We start from the raw sequence: 22,359 nt of genomic DNA on the forward strand, positions 1-22,359 counted from the left end.
GAACACTGTTCTGTCTCAGTGATCCCCGGACCGAGAAGATGGAAGAAGCCGGGAGACCCGGGGCTGGAGAGCCAGCCCGGGAGCCACCTGGCTGCACACGGCCTGACTTGGGCCCCATGCCCCTCAGGGAGCGAGGCAGCTCCCTGCTGAGACCATGGCCCCTCCAGGGAGGGGAGGGAGGCTGGGGACAAGAGAGGGGACGCAGGATGGAGGGCATCGAGGAGGACAGCCTCCCATGAGGATATGGTTGGGGAGCCGTCTCGCAGAGAGCTGGGCCTCGGACTCACCTCCAGGTGGCTGAATTAAATTCTGAACCAAAGCCACCCATTCCAGTCCATTTTAGTTCAGGGATTCCTAAAATATCAGTGTTCACTCTTAGCATCTCCTGCTTGACCACATCCAATTTACCTTGCTTCGTGGACCTAACATCCCAGGTTCCTGTGCAATATTGTCCTTTACGGCACCGGACTTTACCTCCACCTCCAGGCTCATCCACAACTGAGCCATGTTTCCACGTGGGCCCAGCCTCTTCGTTCTTTATGAACTATTCCCCACAGGCATATTGGGCACCTTCCAACCTGGGGGCTCTTCTTCCAGTGTCCTATCCTTTTGCCTTTTCATACTGTTCATGGGGTTCTCAAGGCAGTAATACCGGAGTGGCTTGCCATCCCTTCTCCAGTGGACCACGTTTTGTCAGAACTCTCCGCCATGGCCCGTCCGTGTTGGGTGGCCCTACATGGCATGGCTCAGAGCTTCATTGAGTTAGACAAGGCTGTGGTCCATGTGATCATTTTGCTTAGCGTATTGTGATTGGAGTTTTCATTCTGGAATCTTTGGGTTTGTAGTTCTCCCTTCTTCTGTCTGCCTTCTGTCAGATAAGGATAAGAGGCTTGTGCAACCATCCTGACGGGAGAGACCGGCTGTGGCAAACACTCGGTCTTGCTCTGGAGGGCAGGGCCATGCCCAGTATATTTTTAATCCAATTGTTTTCTATGAAGTCCTACAAGAATTTCTAGGACTAACACACAAAAAAAGACATCCTTTTTGTCATAAGGGATTGGAACGCAAAAGTCGGAAGTCAAGAGATACCTGGAGTAACAGGTAAATTTGGCCTTGGTGTACAGAATGAAGCAGGGCAAAGGCTAACAGAGTTTGCCAAGAGAACGCACTGGTCGTAGCAAACACCCTCTTCCAACAACACAAGAGAAGACTCTACACATGGACATCACCAGATGGTCAATACCGAAATCAGATTGATTGTATTCTCTGCAGCTGAAGATGGAGAAGCTCTATACAGTCAGCAAAAAGCAAGACTTGGAACTGACTGTGGCTCAGATCACGAGCTCCTTATTGCTAAATTCAGACTTAAATTGAGGAAAGTAGGGAAAGCGACTAGGCCATTCAGGTATGACCTAAATCAAATCCCTTATGATTATACAGTGGAGGTGACAAATAGATTCAAGGGATTCTGTCTGGCACACACAGTGCCTGAAGAACTACAAACAGAAGTTTGTAACGTTGGACAGGAGGCAGTGACCAAAACCATCACAAGGAAACAGACGTTCACGACGGCAAAGTGGTTGCCTGAAGAGGCTTTACAAATAGCTGTGGGAAGAAGAGAGCAGGAGGGAAAGGAGAAAGGGGAAGATCTCCCCAGTGAATGCAGAGTTCCAGAGAACAGCAGGGGGAGAGAAGAAGGCCTTCCTCAAGGATGAGTGCAAAGAAATAGAGGCAGACAACAGCATGGGGCAGACTAGAGTTCCCCTAAGAAAAGTGGAGATACCAGGCAGCATCTCATGTAAGGACGGGCACAATAAAGGACAGAAACAGCAAGGACCTAGCAGAAGACGATTATTAAGAGGTGGCAAGAATACACAGAACTGTACAAAGAGATCTTAATGGGCCGAATAATCACAACACTAGAGCCAGACATCCTGGAGTGTGAACTCAGGTGGGCCTTAGGAAGCATCACTACAGAGTTAGTGGAGGTGATGGAATTCCAGCTGAGCTGCGTAAAATTCTAAACGATGATGCTGTTAAAGTGCTTCACTCAATACACGAGCAAATATGGAAAACTCAGCAGTGCCCACAGGACTGGAAAAGGTCAGTTTTCATTCCAGTCCCAAAGGAAGGCAATGCCAAAGAATATTTAAACCATACAATTATGCTCATTTCATATACTGGCAAGGTAATGCACAAAATCCTTCAAGCTAGGCTTCAGCAGTACATGAACTGAGAACTTCCAAGTGCATAAGTTGGACTCAGAAAAGGCAGAGGAGCCAGAGATCAAATTGCCAACATCCGTCGGATCGTAGAGAAAGCAAGGGAATTCCAGGAAAAAAATGTACTTCTGCCTCATTGACTACGCTAAAGCCTTGACTGCATGGATCACAGTAAACTGGGAAATTCTTAAAGTGAGGGGAATATCAGAGCGCCTGACCTGCCTCATGAGAAATCTGAATTCAGGTCAGGAAGCAACAGTTAGAACTGGACATGGAACAACAGTTCAATTCAGTCGCTCAGTCATGTCTGACTCTTTGCGAACCCATGGACTGCAGCACGCCAGGCCTCCCTGTCCATCACCAACTCCAGGAGTCCACCCAAACCCATGTCCATTGAGTCGGTGATGCCATCCAACCATGTCATCCTCTGTCACCCACTTCTCCGCCTGCCCTCAATCTTTCCCAGCAAAGGCAGAATGAGAGCTTCCAGGATTCTCCAACCCAGAGGACTCCTCCAAAGTGGGCAGTGAGGAGACAACAGTCAGGAGATGCTGTGAGAATGTGGCTTTATGATGCGGAGAGGCAGGGGGGCCGGGGTCAGGGGCAGGGTCTCCCGCCTCTGGCTTAGTAGGAACAAATGAAGGGCAGCCGCCTTTTGCACGGAGCTCGTCGCCAGTGACCCCCTGCAGGCAGAAAGCACAGTGCTGTCAGTCCACCTGAGTGTGGCCTGAGTCCCCAGTGCCCCACCAGGCACCTCTCATCTGACCTTTGCTGGCCAAGCCGAGGGCCGTATGTCTCCCCATGTCCCAGCTAGCCACAATCACTGATCTCTTCTCTTGCAGAGACAGTGTGCTAAGGGCTTCCTATGGACTGTCCTTCCATCCTCACAGTGATGCCAGGAGGTCAGGGCTGCCAGCACTCCCACTTCACAGATGGGAAAACTGAGGCTCGGGGGAGTGATAACCTGCCCTGATCTCAGCAGACAAGCAGTGAATGGAGCCAGATGTGGACCTCGGCCATCTGAGCAGCCCGTGTGGTCTTCGCCCCTGTTCTAAACTCCCGCACGTCGGGCAGCCCTGCTGTTGGGAGCTGGGGAATCATCTGTCAGCTGGCCCTAGTTCCCACATCTTTCCCGTGTCCCTCGGCCACACCTCCCATTCCCGAGTGTCCCTCCTGTCTGTCCCACACTCTCTCCTTGCCACCGTCCCGTCAGAGGAAGGGAAGGAGCCTCGCTGAGTCTGGAGGACACAGAGCCCCCAGCCCGTCCAGGACCCCTCACTGTGGCTCTGAGGATCCCTGCACCTCAGCCCTGCTCACACACAGGGTGCAGTTCTCTAGTGGGGGAGGCTGTGTGAGGGGAGGCGTGTCTGTGCAGCTCACAGGGGCGTGTGGGCGAGTCCATACCCCCACCTTGTCCGGGAGCCTGGCCCCCTCACCTCTGGTGCACAGGGCCACACAACGGCCTCTCCCAAATGTAGGTTGCCACCTGGCCCAGTATGTAAAATTCCAAGAACTCCCATCAGTCCAGCGATATGTCCTCCACAGGCACTAGAGAAGAGAGAGGCTGGGTCAGAGGGCGGAGGTCCAGGAAGACAGGTGCTGGGGCTCCTGAAAGTCCCCTGAGCATCCCTTCTGGACGTCTATAATCTCCTCTCACTGTGTCACCTGGATAGGACCCCACCGTACAGACCCACCCCCAACGGTTTACAGGTAATGACACGGAAGAGAAAACATCGCTTCCAGCTCTCACGCAGAGCAGGCTTCTCAAACTTCACTGAGCAGACACATCTCCTGGCGATCTGGTGGAAATGTGGATTCTGATCCAGGACGTCTGGGGTGCGGCCCAGGATCCTGTATTTCAACAAGCTACCGGGTGATGCTGATACTCTGGTCCCGGGACCACAGCTGAGAGCACTTACTCAGGCACAGCCCCCAGGGTCACTCTGAGAGAAGGACCCCCTCAGAGATGAGGACACCGAAATACGGAGGCAGGCATTCAGCCACTAAGGGACCAAGCTGGGTGTGAACTCTTGTCTCCTGACTCCAGTGACGCACTGGTAGACATTTCACAGCCAGCTCTGGTGGAGAGTGTGAGGCAGACGAAAGAAAGAACCCTGTTTATGATAACTGTCCATTTCTCTGTGCAAACGCACCCACCAGGGCAGATTTCAAGCTGCAAGCGTGAAGCCACTGAACACGGGTGAGGAGGAGAAGCGCTCAGTCATCACGTCTCCTACGTCAGCACAAGCCGGCTTCCGGGGCCAGGATGAGGCTCGGTGGGGGCAGGTGGTGCCTTGAGGCGCTCAGAAACGCCCGAGCCCCGGGCCTTCCCTGGTGGTCCAGCGGTGAAGAAGCTGCCTGCCCTTGCAGGGGCCGTGGGTTCAATCCCTGGTCCTGGAAGACCCCACGTGCCGCAGAGCACCCACTCGCGCTCCCACTGCTGAGTGGGGCTCTCGATTCTGTGTGCCCCAACAAGCAAAGCCACCTCAATAAGAAACCCATGCCCCACAGCCAGAGGGTGCCCCAACCACACCTAGAGAAAGCCCGTGTGTGGGCAAATATGAATACAAGAAAAAGGCTTTTAAAAGATACGGGATTGACTTCCCAGTATTAAACCAACCTTTTTATAAAGGACAGAAAGAAAGAGCTTCTTCTCTCTGGACATTGGCGCCTCACTTACCCAACCTCTGATGAAGCCTCCGATCCAAACCTGTGCTTCATTGATCCTCGTGGCCAAGCTCTGAACCTGAAGGTTGAATTTCAAACTGTGGATGGAGGCGAGGTTGCCTCGGTAGCACTTCCTGCAGACTCTCTGCAGAGAGAACAGGCGGGAGAGAAAATTCACTGTTTTCATGTTAAGTTCCTGAGTCTCCAGGACAGACCCCACATCCATTTGCAAATCAGAAATCAGGTATCTACTGCTCCCCCTGAATCCCATCTCTTGTGCCTTTCTTTGGGCTTCCCTGGTGGCTCAGCTGGTAAACAATCCGCCTGCAATGCTGGACCTGGGTTTGATCCCTGGGTTAGGAAGATCCCCTGCAGAAGGAAATGGCAACCCACTGCAGTATTCTTGCCTGGAAAATCCCATGGACAGGTGACCCTGGTAGGCTACAGTCATGGGGTGGTAAAGAATCAGATAGGACTAAGCAACTGCACTTTCTTTAATTCACTTTCTTTTCTGATGCATATTAGGCTAAGAGAACCACTAGTCTAAATAATAAGAAACAGAACATTGAATCCAATCCCGTCTCTCCATCCCAGGTCCCCCGTAGCAGCCTCGCTGCCATATACCTGAGCTTTCTTAAACTTCTTTGGGGTCCCCACCAGCCTGTAGCGGCAGCTCTTGCACTCAGGACTGCCTGGAAGTTGCACTGTCTCCTCTTCCTTGGGACACTGCACGTCCTCATCTAAGTCATCTGGGTCTGAGGCCCCCTCATCATCGTGGGTGTCCTCGGCCTCCTCTCTTCCTGACTCAAGCACCTCACCACTCAGGGCCAGCTCTCCTTCCTGCCCCCCTGAGCCTTCAGCATCCTGGCTCAGGTCTGCCTGTGTCTCCGGACTGCCCACATGGGGGACATGATTCTCTGCAAAGAAGAAACAACCCGCCATCAGACCAGGTACCACCTTCCTCCAGGACCACTGACAGCTCTGATGGCTCCACCCAGTCTTCCTAGGGACCCCATCTGCAACCAAAGACGGGAAGGATCCCTTAAGGGTTGGATGACCCAGAACTCTTGCATCACACACACAAATGCATGAGAACCTGATCCCAGCTGACACCACGTGCGAGTAATTTGGGAGTGAGAGATGTGAGAAGCCCTCATCTTCACAGGGGGTGTTTTCCCTTGGAAAGGAGCCCTGGGGGAATGTTCAGGTCACAGCTCTGGGTCCGGGAGAAATCTAACTAGAGAGGGGCTGGGGCAACTGAACAGTGGGCTGTGGCCCTGGACCTACCAGAACAAAAAATGATGCAAGAAAGATGAGCGGAAGATGAATGAGAAGGGAAGGGGAGCACTCACCCAGATAGAGAGCAGAAACTGTCCCCAGCAGCAGAAGGAGCAGGAGCAGGCAGCCTTTCATGTTCCTACAGTCGTCTTACGACAGACACACAGCTCCACGTTCCCTCCTGGGGTCTTCCCTTGTGTCTGCACGGCGCCTGGAACACAGTGGAGAGGCAGGGTCTGCTCAACTGGTAGATTAAAGGGCAAAGTAGAGAGCTTCCTTGTCTCCCAGCGAACAGAACCCGAGCTGGAGAATCAGGGGAAGAACAGGGGGTTGTCAGCCCAAGTCCCTTTTCCTGAGAGAACATCACTGCTCCCTGGGACAGAGCTCAGCTCAGACCAGCATTCCTGCAAGAACAAGCGTGCTCACCTTCAGGGCCAGAGTCAGACACACTGGGGAAGAAGGGGGAGGACAGGGGTCATTAAGGTGCACAGGACCGGAGTCCCCGCTGGTTCCCATATAAAGCCTGGGTTCTTCCCAGGCCTGGACCTGTCCTCCCGGGGAAACCGAGGGAGTCTTACCTCCTGAGAGTCTGAAGCCTCCGCTCTCAGCCTCTGGCTGTTGGCGCACAGAAGCTGCCCTTATACTGGGCTTTGGGGAAATGGGAAGAGGCCAGGAGGATTGCCCCAGGCTCGGGGGTTGGACAGTGGGGCTGATAAGAGGTTGGCTCAGTCCTCCCACCCTTGGGCCGTGCACTCTGCGGGACGCCAGGGACCTGCCTCCTGTTTGGACATAGATGCCCCAACACCCTAGTAGGCTCCAGAAGCCCCCGTGACTACTGTCCAGACTGAATTTTTATCAGTGCCCCTAAAGGGTGCAGGTCTGTACAATCCTCTTCAGTCCCAGAAGCAGCCTTCCCTGGGTCAGTTTTCCAGCAAATGCCATGGAGGATCCGGGGGGCAGGGAGACCAGGGGCAGGAGGGGGAGGTAAGGGAGGCTCGGCCCTCCTGAGCTCTTGTTGGGCTGTGTGTGCACGCTTCCTGTGCATCACATCCCTGGTTCCTCACCTTCCTCACCTCGGTCCCATGAGGACGTGCGATCAGCCCGACTTCACTGATGTGAAGAATGACTGAGATTCAGAGAGGGCAGGTGACTTGCCAAGGTTGTGTGGGAAGTGGGGGAGCTGGGATTACTAAGCCTTTGAGGCTCAAAACCTTCTCTCCCTCTCTGTGTCTGTCTCTCCCCCTCTTTCCCTTCTTCACTCTCTTCCTGTTTCTCCCTCTCCTCTCTCTCCATCTCTTTCTCATCTTTAAGATGAAAAACGCATGCTCTTTCCTTTATACCGTGGCTCTCGATCAAGGCTCTCAGCCTTTGCACAATTATTGTTGGGAGTCAAATCATTCTTTGATGGGGGTCGGTGGAGGGGTTCTCCTATGTTTTGTAGAAAGTTCAGCACCGTTAAGTCACTCTGATACGTCTCCACACATTTCCAAATGTCCTCAAGAAAGCAAAACTGCCTCTCTCAAGTTCACTGACCTAGTTCAGGCCTTGTTGTCCAGCCTAGAGGCAGATCTTCTCATAAGGAAGCAACAGCTGGAGTGGAGACCTTCGTACTGAGTCTTCCCATTCTCTGTGGGCCACGCTTCCCTTCCAATCCACCAGCCCCCATGGTCGGCACAAGAGGCAGCAAATGAGGCACTCAGCTCAGTTGCAGAGTTCAAGGGGACACTAAAGAATTCAGTAGTCAAGATAAATAAACATTTCATGCAATCTTTCTTAAAAGTCAGAATCACTGCGAAAGTACTGTGATGAACAAACATCAAGATATTCATCAATCAAGTTCCAGCCACATTCACTGCAATCCAAGGAGAGGCCAGCAAGGGCTGAGGCTGGATTCTGCCAGAGGTCCCGGCCCTGAACCCGTGGACCCGTCCGGGCGGGGCCTCCACTCTGGGGTAGCCTAGCTGGGCAGTATTTTTGTACCTTGGATTCCAGCCCAGCGCTCAGGGCACCAGTGACAGGTCACCTAGGCTTTCTTGCCTGGCCTCTGCTCTCCCCCGGGCCCTGCAAATGAAGAAGTGTCTGAGAGGCCACTTCTGGGCTGATTACAGAGTAACGGTCTCAGCCGTTATCTCCCGGGGCCAACGGACCCGACCCTCAGCTTATCTACCTGACTTGGGGCTTGGGGGGAATTGGTCAATTCCAGAGAGGGAAAACCTGGTCTTCAGATTTCAAGCTGGAGACTTCCCTTGGAGGAGGAGTGGAGGCCTAGGCACTCCTCCATTATTCTGCCAGTCCTGGGCCCAGGCCAGGGACACCATTTCACACAGCAGTTGGGATGACCAATAACATCGGCTGGTGTTGCAGACCAACGCCATGATACGCTTCTCAAGCGCTGTTTCATGTAAACGTCCCTGTTTCACACATTAGGAAACAGCCTCTCAGAGAGCTGAAATAAGTTGCCCAAGACCACACGACAAGTCAGAGACAGGCCTTCCGGCTCCTTATCCGCCTGCCTACCCTTGGCCTCCTGTCCCTGGAATCCCATCCCTCTCTCCGGCCTCTCCCCTAGGCTGACCCTGGGCAAAGACATCCCAGTGACTTCAGGGGCCCCCTCGATATCATGATGATGTGGCCCAGTGTGAAACTGGAAACAGCTCTCTAGGCCTTGCCACGAGGCAGGCGGAGTCTTACTTCCCCAACCAAGGATCGGTCCCACACGCCCTGCAGGGGAAGCTCAGAGTCTTAACCATGGGGCTGGAAGTCTGGACATAACATTTCTGGAGCTCCACACCATCCCAACGCTGTGCTTCAGTAAGGCTTTTGTATCCTTATCCTACCCTCTTAGTCTTTACGTTCACCTGAGGGCCTTAGGCACCGCCGTTCTAGTCGACAGATCCATCAGAGAGGGGAAGTGACTTGCCCAAGGCCACACGGCGAGGTCGAAGACGCATGTCTGAGCCTAGTGAGTGACTCCCATGACCTTGCTGTCTTTGATTCGCTCAACTGTTACCCATTAGGTAATGGCGCCTACCTTTTCAGCATCCGGGAAACCCCACCTCTCTAGCTTACTGCGGCATCTCTGTTCGTAGGGGTTTCAGCTCTGCCCCTTGTGTGAGGTCCGTCAGCCCCACATCTCGCAGAGGGCAGTGTGCTGTGTTGTAAAATGCAATCGCCACTCCAGAGTCAGCCACTCGGGTCTCAATATTCCCACCCACAAACCAAGGCTGATGACAGCGCCTACCTCTAATGAGATCTGCTCCAGTAACGCTCCGAGGACAGTGCCAGGCATGTGGGCTCGGGGTAGCCCACATGTCAGGAAACCAGGACCCAGCTGTCTCCCTGGTCAACCAGGAAGGCCCGAGAGTTGTTTAGGGCCCGCCCTGTGTTCAGGATGATGTAAGGAACTCCAGGGACTCTGCTGTAAAGACGCCAGCTGAACTGCCCAGGTCTTAGTTAGCGTCGTTTTGCAGGGGAGGGTGACACGAACCCCACATGTGGGGATATCAGGCCAGCGCTCCTACTGTATTTAAAATGTATCTAAGGATGCATAAGATGCGGCCTGTCGCCTGCACTGTATCGTAGACTGCGCGGGGAATTGTCCCAGAGGAGACTCACCCTGTGATGGAGCCACGTCAAGACACAGGATCTTTCCAGGAGCCCAAATGCCTCCTTGTTGATTTAACCCCCAAAGATAGAAGTCACACCTCTGCCTCTAACACACCGCCAACAGAAGAGATTTGTGAGGAACGAGATGAAGTCTCCCTGAGCACAAAGTCAGAGCCCAGCACATATTTAATGCTTCATAAACGAGGGACTTTGTTGCTCTTTATGATTAATTCTGGAACAAAGAGAAGCAACGCCTCCCCGCACCAGAACACAAAATTCCTGAGGACAGGAGCGAAAGCTCTGCACCGGCACAGGGCTGAACCCGTAAGTTGTGTCAGAAAACCGCCGTCATGGAAATCTAGACAACAGCAGGTACAGCAGACCTCGGTTTGATTTCTTAATTTTTTACCTCACTTTACAAACTTGACTAAGTAGCCTCTCCTATCGGGGCCACACTCAAAATATTAGGGTTCTTAATTTGCTTCTTAAGGCCCTGGGGTGGGACTTCCCTGGTGATCCATTGGCTAAGACTCCAAGCTCCCAAATCAGGGGCTGGGGTTCCATCCCTGGTCAGGCAATTAGATCCCACTTGCTGCCACAAACAGAGCTTGCGAGACACAGCTACTGAGCACCTGAGCTCTACAGACCAGGGCCACAGCTAGAGAAGCCTTTGAACTCCAAAGAAGACCCAGCACAGCCAAATCAAATGAATAAATAATAAAATAATGTTTAAATGAGGTTATTTATTTGCCTCTAAGACCCTGGGACCTTATGTTCTTCTATGTATTTGAGGAGTTCTGGAGAAAAGGGCTTCACAGCGTTGATGTCTCACTTTCTGGTCACTGCACCTGCCCCAGCTAAGTGGGTTCAGGACACCCTCCTGCCTCACCTCGGACTGGGACTCCCTCGGCCTCATCGAGGTTGGAATCCTGTGCCCCAAGGTGAGCACAAGAGTAGAGGACTTGGGGCTTCCCTGATGGTCCAGTGGTTACGAGTCTGCCTTGCAAGGCAAGGGACACTGGTTCAGCCCCTGGTCTGGGAAGATCCCACGTCTCATGGGGCAACTGAGCCCCTGAGCTGCAACTGTAGAGCAGTCCTCACTTGCTGCAACTAGAGAAAGCCTGCGCGCAGCACCAAGGACCAGCACAGCGACAAAGAAATGATTTTTTTTTTTTAAGAAAAAATAAAAGCGTCAGGGACGGTCTCCTGCCTCCCCTCCATGTGTATCCCATGTGATCATGTCCAGGAAGCAGCCAACACTTCCAGCCACGAAATCCTGCTGACTGAAAGGCCACGCTCTGGAGATCCTTGCATCCCTCCACGGGTCACATTCAGATGCTCAGCCTGATGGAAGCAAGGGCCAACGCTGTAAAGAGCAAAATGGAATGGGAACCTGAAAAGTTAGGTCCGTGAATCAAGGCAAATTGGAAGTGGGCAAACAGGAGATGGCAAGAGTGAACACTGACATTCTAGGAATCAGTGAACTAAAATGGGCTGGAATGGGTGAATTTAACTCAGATGACCATTATATCTACTACTGTGGGCGAGAATCCATTAGAAGAAATGGAGTAGCCATCATGGTCAACAAAAGAGTCCGAAATGCAGTACTTGGATGCAGTCTCAAAAACAACAGAATGATCTCTGTTCGTTTCCAAGGCAAACCATTCAATATCATGGTAATCCAAGTCTATGTCCCGATTAGTAATGCTGAAGAAGCTGAAGTTGAATGGTTCTATGAAGACCTACAAGACCTTCTAGAACTAACAACCAAAACAGATGTCGTTTTCATTATAGGGGACTGGACCACAAAAGTAAGAAGTCAAGAAACACCTGGATTAACAGGCAAATTTGGCCTTGATGTACAGAATGAAACAAGGCAAAGACTAAGAGAGTTTTGCCAAGAGAATGCCCTGGTCATAGCAAACACCCTCTTCCAACAACACAAGAGAAGACTCTACACATGGACATCACCAGATGGCCAAAAGTGAAATCAGGTTGATTATATTCTTTGCAGCCAAAGATAGAAAAGCTCTATATAGTCAGCAAAAACAAGACTGGAAGCTGACTGTGGCTCAGATCATGAACTCCTTATTGCCAAATCCAGACTTAAATTGAAGAAAGTAGGGAAAACCACTACACCATTCAGGTATGACCTAAATCAAATCCCTTATGATTATACAGTGGAAGTGAGAAATAGAATCAAGGGATTGGATCTGATAAACAGAGTACCTGAAGAACTATGGACAGAGGTTCATGACATTGTACAGGACGCAAGGATCAAACCATCCCCAAGAAAAAGAAATGCAAAAAGGCAAAATGGTTTTCTGAGAAGGCCTTATGAATAGCTGTGAAAAGAAGAGAAGCAAAAGGCAAAGGGGAAAAAGGAAAGCTATATCCATTTGAATGCAGAGAATAGCAAGGAGAGATAAGACGGCCTTCCTCAGTGATCAATGCAAAGAAATAGAGGAAAACAATAGAATGGAAAAGACTAGAGATCTTCAAGAAAATTGGAGATGCCGAGGGAACATTTCATGCAAAGATGGGCACAGTAAAGAAAAACATATGGACCTAACAGAAGCAGAAGATATTAAGAAGAGATGGCAAGAATACACAGAAGAACTGTACAAAAAAGATCATCATGACCCAGATAATCATGATGGTGTGATCATTCACCTAGAGCCAGACATCCTGGAATGTGAAGTCAAGTGGGCCTTAGAAAACATCACTACGAACAAAGCTAGTGGAGGTGATGGAATTCCAGTTGAGCTATTTCAAATCCTGAAAGATGTTGCTGTGAAAGTGCTGCACTCAATATACCAGCAAATTTGGAAAACTCAGCAGTGGCCACAGGACTGGAAAAGGTCAGTTTTCATTCCAATCCCAAAGACAGGCAATACCAAAGAATGCTCAAACTACCGCATGATTGCACTCATCTCACACACTAGTAAAGTAATGCTCAAAATTCTCCAAACCAGGCTTCAACAGTATGTGAACTGTGAACTTCCAGATGTTCAAGCTGGATTTAGAAAAGGCAAAGGAACCAGAGATCAAATTGCCAACATCTGTTGGATCATTGAAAAAGCAAGAGAGTTCCAGAAAAACATCTATTTCTGCTTATTGACTATGCCTAAGCCTTGCGTGGAATACAACAAACTGTGGAAAATTCTTAAAAAGATGAGACTACCAGACCACCTGACTTGTCTCTTGAGAAATCTGTATGCAGGTCTGGAAGCAACAGTTAGAACCGGACATGGAACAATAGAAGGGTTCCAAATAGGGAAAGGAGTACGTCAAGGCTGTATATCGTCACCCTGCTTACTTAACTTATATGCAGAGTACATCATGAGAAACACTGGGCTGGGTGAAACACAAGCTGGAATCAAGATTTCTGGGAGGAATATCAATAACCTCAGATATGCAGATGACACCACCCTTATGGCAGAAAGTGAAGAGGAACTAAAGAGCCTCTTGATGAAAGTGAAAGAGGAGAGTGAAAAAGTTGGCTTAAAACTCGACATTCAGAAAACTAAGATTGTGGCATCCAGTCCTGGCACTTCATGGGAAATAGATGGGGAAACAGTGGAAACAGTGTCAGACTTTATTTTTGGGATCTCCAAAATCACTGCAGATGGTGACTGCAGCCATGAAATTAAAAGATACTTGCTCCTTGGAAGGAAAGTTATGACCAACCTAGACAGCTTATTAAAAATCAGAGGCATTACTTTGCCAACAAAGGTCCATCTAGTCAAAGCTATGGTTTTTCCAGTAGTCATGTATGGATGTGAGAGTTGGACTATAAAGAAAGCTGAGTGCTGAAGAATTTATGGGTTTGAACTGTAGTGTTGGAGAAGCCTCTTGAGAGTCCCTTGGACAGCAAGGAGATCCAACCAATCTGTCCTAAAGGAGATCAGTCCTGAGTGTTCATTGGAAGGACTGATGCTGAAGCTGAAGCTCCAATACTTTAGCCACCTGGTGTGAAGAACTCACTCACTGAAAAGACCCTGATGCTGGGAAAGATTGAAGGCAGGAGGAGAAGGGGACGACAGAGGATGAGATGGTTGCATGGCATCATCGACCCGATGGACATGAGTTTGAGTGAACTCTGTGAGTTGATGATGAACAGGGAAGCCTGGCATGCTGCAGTCCAGGGGGTTGCAAAAAGCTGGACATGACTGAGTGACTGAAGTGACTGAATGGACGTCTCCACCCCTATACCACACACTCACCCCAGGAGAACCCAGGCTCCCACATGAGGTCCTCATGGTTAAGGGCATGAACTTAGGGTCAGGCAGTTGAGGGTTTGGTATTAATTCCATCATCTACTAACTTCCTTTGTTTGAGATCTGGATGCACCACACACATACCTCATGGGGATATTATGAGGATTAAAGGACATAATGCACAGAAAATTATTAGCACAGAACATTCAATGAGCTCACAGCAAAAGATTGGTCATCATTTGCATCTTGCAGAAAGGACAGCATTGAGAATGTCACAGTAGGACACGACTGCAGGCTCGCAGGAGCCTGAGGCGTCCCTGCAAGTCCCGCTCTAGAGTCCCTGCTTCTTCATGAGCAGAGATCCTGGAACAGGTGGGTGGGCCGGGAGGAAGGTGGCTCTGTGACTCTGATCCCAGAAACAATAGAAAGGAGTCAAGTGGAGAAAGGAAAGCTGAAGGCTGAGATTTCCTCAGTTGAAAAACTGAATCTGCCCCAAGTTGAAGAGCCGGAACAAGGGGACCAAGGACCGAGGATTGGCTGTAAGGATGACAGCGACTCTCTAGAGAAAGGAGAGAGGGGGGAGCCGTCCTAGAAGCCGGGACCTTTGAACACACCCACAGATGGCTAGGAGAATGTTAAAGAGGGCCCGATACCTGAGGCCAGACCGCACAGGGGCTGGAGGAGCAGGCCACCCCGGGAGAGACCCCTTTCTCCTCCACCACGTGGTGACTCCAGGAGGCACTCACTGCTCCATCCAGCCCTCCAGTCCCCCTCGCCACCTCCACTTGGAAAGCCACCACTTCTGGCCACACCCCGCATGCCTTGCTGAATCCGAAGAAAGAGGGCCAGTCCCCCCCCCAGCCCCGTGAACAAGGACCTTCTTTCACCAGACCCTGGGGGGGGGGCCTTTGGGAACGGGACCTCTGCCTGGTCCCGGCTGCCCCGAGGGGCCACTGCAGTGAAACCCCCCAGTGCCACCCGCTCCTGCCCTGCCGGCAGGAGTCCCACTCCAGCTGTTACTTCTCAAAGTCCCCCTGCCCTGCCTGCAAAGGCAGAACGAGGGCTTCCAGGATTCTCCAACAGAGAGGACTCCTCCAAAGTGCGCAGCAAAGAGACAACAGTCAGGAGATGCTGTGAGAACGTGGCTTTATGACCCAGGGAGGCTGGGGGGCAAGGGGACCGTGGGTGAGACCAGGCAGGCAGAGGGGCGGTGGCGGGGGGAGCAGGGTCTTCCGCCTCCAGCTTAGTAGGAGCAAATGAAGGGCAGCCGCCACTTGCATGAAGCTCGTCGCCAGTGACCCCCTGCAGGCAGAGAGCACAGTGCTGTCAGTCCACCTGAGTGTGGCCTGTGTCCCCCAGTGCCCGGCCAGGCACCTCTCAGCTCACCTTTGCCGGCCAACCTGAGGGCCGTATGTCTCCCCATGTCCCAGCTAGCTACGATAACTGATCTCTTCCCTTGCAGAGGCAGTGTGCTAAGGGCTTCCTATGGACTGTCCTTCCATCCTCACAGTGATGCCAGGAGGTCAGGGCTGCCAGCACTCCCACTTCACAGATGGGGAAAACTGAGGCTCGGGGGAGTGATAACCTGCCCTGATCTCAGCAGACAAGCAGTGAATGGAGCCAGTTGAGGACCTCGGCCATCTGAGCAGCCCGTGTGGTCTTCGCCCCTGTTCTAAACTCCCGCACGTCGGGCAGCCGTGATGTTGGGAGCTGGGGAATCATCTGTCAGCTGGCCCTAGTTCCCACATCTTTCCCGTGTCCCTCGGCCACACCTCCCATTCCCGAGTGTCCCTCCTGTTTGTCCCACACTCTCTCCTTGTCACCGTCCCGTCAGAGGAAGGGAAGGAGCCTCGCTGAGTCTGGAGGACACAGAGCCCCCAGCCCGTCCAGGACCCCTCACTGTGGCTCTGAGGATCCCTGCACCTCAGCCCTGCTCACACACAGGGCGGGGTTCTCTAGTGGGGGAGGCTGTGTGAGGGGAGGCGTGTCTGTGCAGCTCACAGGGGCATGTGGGCGAGTCCACCACCTCCCTCGTCCGGGCGCCTGGCCCCCTCACCTTTGGTGCTCAGGTCCACGCAGTGGCCTTTCCCATTCCCAGGCTGCCCTCGGGCCCAGTATCCAAAATTCCAGCGACTTCCATCGGTCCAGCGAAATGTCTTGTATATGGACTACAGAAGAGAGAGGCTGGGTCAGAGGGCAGAGGTCCAGGAAGACAGGTGCTGGGGCTCCTAAGTCCCCTGAGCATCCCTCCTGGACGTCTATAATCTCCTCTCACTGTGTCACCTGGATAGGACCCCACCGTACAGACCCACCCCTGAGCGTTTTCAGGCAGTGACACGGAAGAGCAAACATCGCTTCCAGCTCTCACACAGAGCAGGCTTCTCAAACTTCACTGAGCAGACACATTTCCTAGCGATCTGGTGGAAATGTGGATTCTGATTCGGGAGGTCTGGGGTGCGGCCCAGGATCCTGTATTTTAACAAGCTACCAGGTGATGTTGATACTCTGGTCCCGGGACCACAGCTGAGCAGCAAATGTGACAGCACTTACTCAGGCACCGCCCCCAGGGTCACTCTGAGGGAAGGACCCCCTCAGAGATGAGGACACCGAAATACAGAGGCAGGCATTCAGCCACTAAGGGACCAAGCTGGGTGTGAACTCTTGTCTCCTGACTCCAGTGACGGACTGGTAGACATTTCACAGCCAGCTCTGGTGGAAAGTGTGAGGCAGACGAAAGAACACGGATGAGGAGGAGAAGCGCTCAGTCATCACGTCTAAGTCAGCACAAGCCAGCTTCTGGGGCCAGGATGAGGCTCGGTGGGGGCAGGTGGTGCCTTGAGGCGCTCAGAAACACTCGAGCCCCAGGCCTTCCCTGGTAGTCCAGTGGTGAAGAAGCTGCCTGCCCTTGCAGGGGCCATGGGTTCGATCCCTGGTCCTGGAAGATCCCACATACCACAGAGCAACGAAGCCTGAGAGCCAAAACTCCTGACCCAGGGCTCTAGAGCCTCTGACAGCAACTGTGAAGCCTGTGCACCCTAGAGCCCATGGTCTGCAACGAGAGAAGCCACCCGGTGAGAAGCCCGAGCATCACAACTGGAGATCAGCCCCTGCTCGCTGCAACTAGAGAAAGCCTGCCATGTACTAACAAAAACCCATCGCAGCCATAAAAAAAATAAAAAAAATTTTTAAGATAGTGAATTGATTTTACAGTATTAAACCAACTTGAAAAAGAAAAGAAAGACCTTCTGATACCAGGAAATTTGCCCTTCATTTACCCAGAGCTTGATGATGACGCCGATCCAGACCTTTGCTTGGTTGATCCTTCTGGCCCAGCGTGAGATGCAATTATCGAAGAGGAGGTTGTGGATGGAGATGAGGTTGCCTCCGTAGCACTTCTTGCAGATGCTCTGCACAGAGAATAGTGGGGTAGAAAATTCACTGTTTCTTGCAAGTCCCTGAGTCTGCAGAAACCCTTCTTAAGGAGCAACGCAAAGAAATCAAGGAAAATGATAAAACGGGAAAGACTGAGAACTCTTCAAGATAATTGGAGATATCAAGAGAATATTTCCTGCAAGGATGGTCACCATAAAGGACAGAAAGAGTAAGGACTTAAGAGAAGCAGAAGAGCGTAAGAAGAGGTAGCAAGAATACACAAAAGAACTATACAAAAAAACGTCCTATGACCCAGATAACCATGATGGTGTGGTCACTCACCTCCCGCCAGACATCCTAAGTGTGAAGTCAAGGGGGCCTTGGGAAGCATTACTACAAAGAAAGCTAGTGGAGGCGATGGAATTCCAGCTGAGCTATTTCAAATCCTAAAAGAAGATGCTGTGAAAGTGCTGCACAGAATGCTGCTGCTGCTAAGTCGCTTCAGTCGTGCACAGAATATTTGGCAGCAAATTTGAAAAAACTTCAGCAGTGACCTCAGGACTGGAAAAGGTCAGTTTTCATTTCAGCTCAAAAGAATTGCAGTGCCAAAGAATGTCCAAACTGCCATACAATTGCCCTCATTTCACATGTCAGCAGGTGAAGCTCAAATCCTTCAAGCTGGGCTTCGAGAGTGCACGCCCAGAGAACATTCAGAAGTGCTGGCCGGGCTTCGAGAGTGCACGCCCGGAGAACATTCAGAAGTACTGGCCGTGTTTAGAAAAGGCAGAGAAACCACAGATCAAACCGCCAATATCTGTTGGATCCAGAAAACATCCATTTCTGCTTTATTGACTATGCCAAAGCCTTTGACTGTGTGGATCACAAGAAAGGACTGTGGAAAATTCTTCAAGAGACAGGGATCCCAGACCACCTGACCTGCCTCCTGAGAAGCCTGTGTGCAGGTCAGGAAGCAACAGTTAGAACAGAACATGGAACAACTGACTGGTTCCAAATTGGGAAAGAAGTATGACAAAGCTGTTGATAGTCACCCTGCTTATTTACCTTATATGCAGAATACATCATGTGAAATGCTGGCCTGGATGAATTACAACCTGAAATCAACAATACCAGGAGAAATATCAACAACCTCAGATATGCAGATGATATCATTCTAATGGCTGAAAGTGGAGAGGAACTAAACAGCCTCTTGATGAGGGTAAAAGAGGAGAGTGAAAAAGCTGGCTTAAACTCAACATTCAAAAAACTAAGATCATGGCCTCAGGTCCCATCACTTCATGGGAAGCAGAAGAGGATAAAGTATAAACAGTGACAGATTTTCTTTTCTTGGGCTCCAAAATCACTGTGGAGATGACTGCAGCCGTGAAATTAAAAGACATTTGTTCCTTGGAAGGAAAGCTATGACAAACCTAGAGCTTTTTAAAGCAGAAACATCACTTTGCCAACAAAGGTCCCTTTAGTCAAAGGTATTGTTTTTCCAGTAGTCATGTGTGGATGTGAGAGTTAGAACATAAAGAAGGCTGAGCACCAAAGAACTGATGCTTTCAAATTGTGCTGGAGAAGAGTCTCGAGAGTCCTTTGGACTGCAAGGAGATCCAACCAGTCCATCCTAAAGGAATTCAAACTTGAAGATTCATTGGAAGGACTGATGCTGAAGCTGAAGCTCCAGTACTTTGGCCACCTGATTCTAAGAGCTGACTTATTGGAAAAGACCCTGATGCTGGGAGGGATTGAAGGCAAAAGGAGGAGTCTGCAGAGGATGAGGTGGTTAGATAGCCTCAGTGACTCAGTGGACATGAATCTGAGCAAACTCCAGGAGATAGAGAAGGACAGGGGAGCCTAGCGTGCTGAAGTTCATGGGGAAAAAGGAGTCGGACATGACTTAGAGACTGAAGAACAACAACGGACTATTCTAAATGCTTTTCGTGTATTAGCTAACCCTCACCTCAACTCCTACGTGGGACCATACATTGCCATCTGACAAGTGAGGACACAGGAGCCCGGAAAGGTGAAGTGACTTGTCCAAATGAAACAGCTGATGAAGGCAGCTCCGGGATTTAGCACAGGTACACCTCACTCCAAAGCTTTTTATCTAAACCAGTGGATCTCAAAGTGCAGTCCTTGGACCAACAATAACATCAACTGGGAATGGGTTATAAATATAAACCCCTACACCCCAGATTTGCTAAACCTGAAATTGAGGGGATTCGCCCCAGAGACCTGTGTTCTAATCAGACTTCTGATGCATCCTGGGACTTCCCTGGTGGCTCAGATGCTAAAGAGTCTGCAATCTGGGAGACCCAGGTTTGATCCCTGGGTCAGGGAAGAGCCCCTGGAGAAGGACATGGCAACCCACTCCAGTATTCTTGCCTGCAGAATTCCATGCACAGAGGAGCCCGGTGGGCTATACTCCATACGGTCGCAAAGAGCCAGGCACGGTTGAGTAACTAACATATTCTGATGCATGTTATGCTTGGAGAACCACTCGTCTAAATAATACGGAACAGAAGGTTGAATCCACTCTGTCTCCCCCACACCCAGACCAACACAGCAGCCTCCTTGCCACTTACCAGAGCTTTCCTAAATATGTTTGGTGTTTGTACCATCAGGTGGCGGCAGCTCTTGCATCCAGGGGTCCCCAGAAGTTGCACTGTCTCCTCTTCCTTGGGGCACTGCACGTCCTCATCTAAGTCATCTGGGTCTGACTCTGAGTCCCCCTCATCGTCGTGGGTGTCCTCGGCCTCCTCTCCCCCCGACTCCACCACCTCACCACTCAGGGCCAGCTCTCCTTCCTGCCCCTCTGAGCCTTCAGCATCCTAGCTCAGGTCTGCCTGTGTCTCTGGACTGCCCACATGGGGGGCATCCTTCTCTGCAAAGAAGAAATAACCCACCATCAGACCAAGTACCACCTTCCTCCAGGACCAAGGACAGCTCTGATGGCTCCACCCAATCTTCCTAGGGACCCCATCTGCAACCAAAGACGAGAAGGATCCCTTGGGGGTTGGATGAGCCAGAATTCTTGCATCACACACACAAATGCATGAGAACCTGATGCCAGCTGACACCACGTGCAGGTAATTTGGGAGGGAGAGATGTGAGAAGCCCTCATCTTCACAGGGGGTGTTTTCCCTTGCAAAGGAGCCCTGGGGGAATGTTCAGGTCACAGCTCTGGGTCCAGGAGAAATCTAACTAGAGAGGGGCTGGGGCAACTGAACAGGGGCCTGTGGCCCTGGACCTACCAGAGCAAAAAACAACACAGGAAAGATGAGAGGAAAATGGATGAGAAGGGAAGGGGAGCACTCACCCAGATAGAGAGCAGAAACTGTCCCCAGCAGCAGAAGGAGCAGGAGCAGGCAGCCTTTCATGTCCCTGCAGGCTTGTGACAGACACAGCTCCACGTTCCCTCCTGGGGTCTTCCCTTATGTCTGCACGGCCCCTGGAACACAGTGGAGAAGCAGGGTCTGCTCAACTGGTAGATTAAAGGGCAAAGTAGAGAGCTTCCTTGTCTCCCAGCGAACAGACCCCGAGCTGGAGGATCAGGGGAAGAGCAGGGGGTTGTCAGCTCAAGTCCCTTTTCCTGAGAGCGTGTCACTGCTCCCTGGGCCAGCACTCAGCTCAGACCGGCTCTTCTGCAGGCACAGGCGTGCTCACCTTCAGGGCCAGAGTCAGACACACTGGGGAAGAAGGGGGAGGACAGGGGTCATTAAGGTGCACAGGACCGGAGTCCCCGGTGGTTCCCATACAGAGCCCGGTTCTTCCAGCCCTGGGCCTGTCCTCCCGAGGAAGCCGAGGAAGTCTTACCTCCTGAGAGTCTGAAGCCTCCGCTCTCAGCCTCTGGCTGTTGGCGCACAGAAGCTGCCCTTATACCAGGCTTTGGGGAAGTGGGAAGAGGCCAGGAGGATTGCCCCAGGCTAGGGGGTTGGACAGCGGGGCTGATAAGAGGTTGGCTCAGTCCTCCCACCCTTGGGCTGTGCTCTCTGTTGGGACGTCAGGGACCTGCCTCCTGTTTGGACATAGATGTCCCAACACCCTAGTAGGCTCCAGAAGCCCCCATGACTACTGTCCAGACTGAATTTTTATCAGTGCCCCTAAAGGGTCGAGGTCTGTACAATCCTCCTCAGTCCCAGAAGCAGCCTTCCCTGGGTCAGTTTTCCAGCAAATGCCATGGAGGATCCGGGGGGCAGGGAGACCAGGGGGAGGAGGGGGAGGGTAAGGGAGGCTCGGCCCTCCTGAGCTCTTGTTAGGCCGTGTGTGCACGCTTCCTGTGCATCACATCCCTGGTTCCTCACCTTCCTCACCTCGGTCCCACGAGGACGTGCGATCAGCCCGACTTCACTGATGTGAAGAATGACTGAGATTCAGAGAGGGCAGGTGACTTGCCAAGGTTGTGTGGGAAGTGGGGGAGCTGGGATTACTAAGCCTTTGAGGCTGAAACCCTTCTCTCTCTGTCTGTCTCCCCCCTTCCCTTCTTCACTCTCTTCCTGTTTCTCCCTCTCCTCTCCCTCTCTCTTTCTCATCTTTAAGATGAAAAATCGATGCTCTTCCCTTTCTGCTGCCGCTCTAGTGAAGGTTCTCAGCCTTTGCATCTTAAGGTTTGCAGGTCACACGGTTCTATGTTGGAGGCTGGGGGTGTGATCTGTCCTGTGTCTCATAAAGTTTAACAGCATCTTTGGATCTCTGCCCACTGGAAGTCAATCGTGCCTCCCCCAGTCAGGCACTAGGATATGTCCTCACACATTTACAAATAACAATGGAAAGTAAAATTGCCCCTCTCAGGACCACTGATCTAGAGCAGGCCATTTCGTCCAGCCTTGAGCCCTATCTGCTGGCAAGGAGACAGCAGGTGGATTTGGAGAGCTTCCTACAAGGTCGTTCTGATGCTCTGTGGGCCGCCCTCCTGCCGACCCGCACTCCCCGTCTCCCACCAGCTCTGTGTCACCACCGCGGCGAGCAGTGAGGGGCGGCGAGGGAGACAC

The 22,359-nt window shown here is 51.7% G+C and overlaps 1 protein-coding gene and 1 pseudogene across 4 annotated transcripts; both read right to left on the bottom strand.

Moving 5' to 3' along the window:
• Nucleotides 1-2,771: 2,771 nt before the first annotated feature.
• Nucleotides 2,772-10,036, bottom strand: LOC783660 (proteoglycan 3). Of its 4 annotated transcripts, XM_024975562.2 has the most exons (8): nucleotides 8,335-9,106; nucleotides 8,148-8,228; nucleotides 7,701-7,892; nucleotides 6,242-6,378; nucleotides 5,514-5,806; nucleotides 4,903-5,034; nucleotides 3,659-3,770; nucleotides 2,772-2,905 (listed from the first exon to the last, which is right to left on the bottom strand). In XM_024975562.2, exons 4-8 carry the CDS (start codon nucleotides 6,300-6,302, stop codon nucleotides 2,847-2,849), a joined length of 657 nt encoding a protein of 218 aa, XP_024831330.1. In that variant the 5' UTR covers nucleotides 6,303-6,378; nucleotides 7,701-7,892; nucleotides 8,148-8,228; nucleotides 8,335-9,106; the 3' UTR covers nucleotides 2,772-2,846. The 4 variants fall into 4 exon arrangements, with proteins under 4 accessions (XP_024831330.1, XP_059730984.1, XP_024831331.1 ...); XM_059875001.1 differs by having other exon boundaries at nucleotides 8,148-9,106; XM_024975563.2 differs by lacking the exons at nucleotides 7,701-7,892; nucleotides 8,148-8,228; nucleotides 8,335-9,106 and adding an exon at nucleotides 9,783-10,036.
• Nucleotides 10,037-14,462: 4,426 nt separating this feature from the next.
• Nucleotides 14,463-20,748, bottom strand: LOC618912 (proteoglycan 3-like; annotated as a pseudogene).
• Between the last annotated feature and the right edge of the window lie 1,611 nt (nucleotides 20,749-22,359).

Source organism: Bos taurus, chromosome 15 (assembly GCF_002263795.3).
Source record: "Bos taurus isolate L1 Dominette 01449 registration number 42190680 breed Hereford chromosome 15, ARS-UCD2.0, whole genome shotgun sequence".
NCBI classification, from domain to species: domain Eukaryota; kingdom Metazoa; phylum Chordata; class Mammalia; order Artiodactyla; family Bovidae; genus Bos; species Bos taurus.

Coding starts and splice junctions, on each gene's coding strand:
- LOC783660 (XM_024975563.2), bottom strand. CDS start 6,302: ATGAAAGGCTGCCTGCTCCTGCTCCTTCTGCTGCTGGGGACAGTTTCT. Junction 5,035..5,513: donor AGAAGTTTAAGAAAGCTCAG/GTATATGGCAGC, acceptor TTCTCTCTGCAG/AGAGTCTGCAGGAAGTGCTA. Junction 2,906..3,658: donor TGTGGCCCTGTGCACCAGAG/GTGAGGGGGCCA, acceptor TTCTGCCTGCAG/GGGGTCACTGGCGACGAGCT.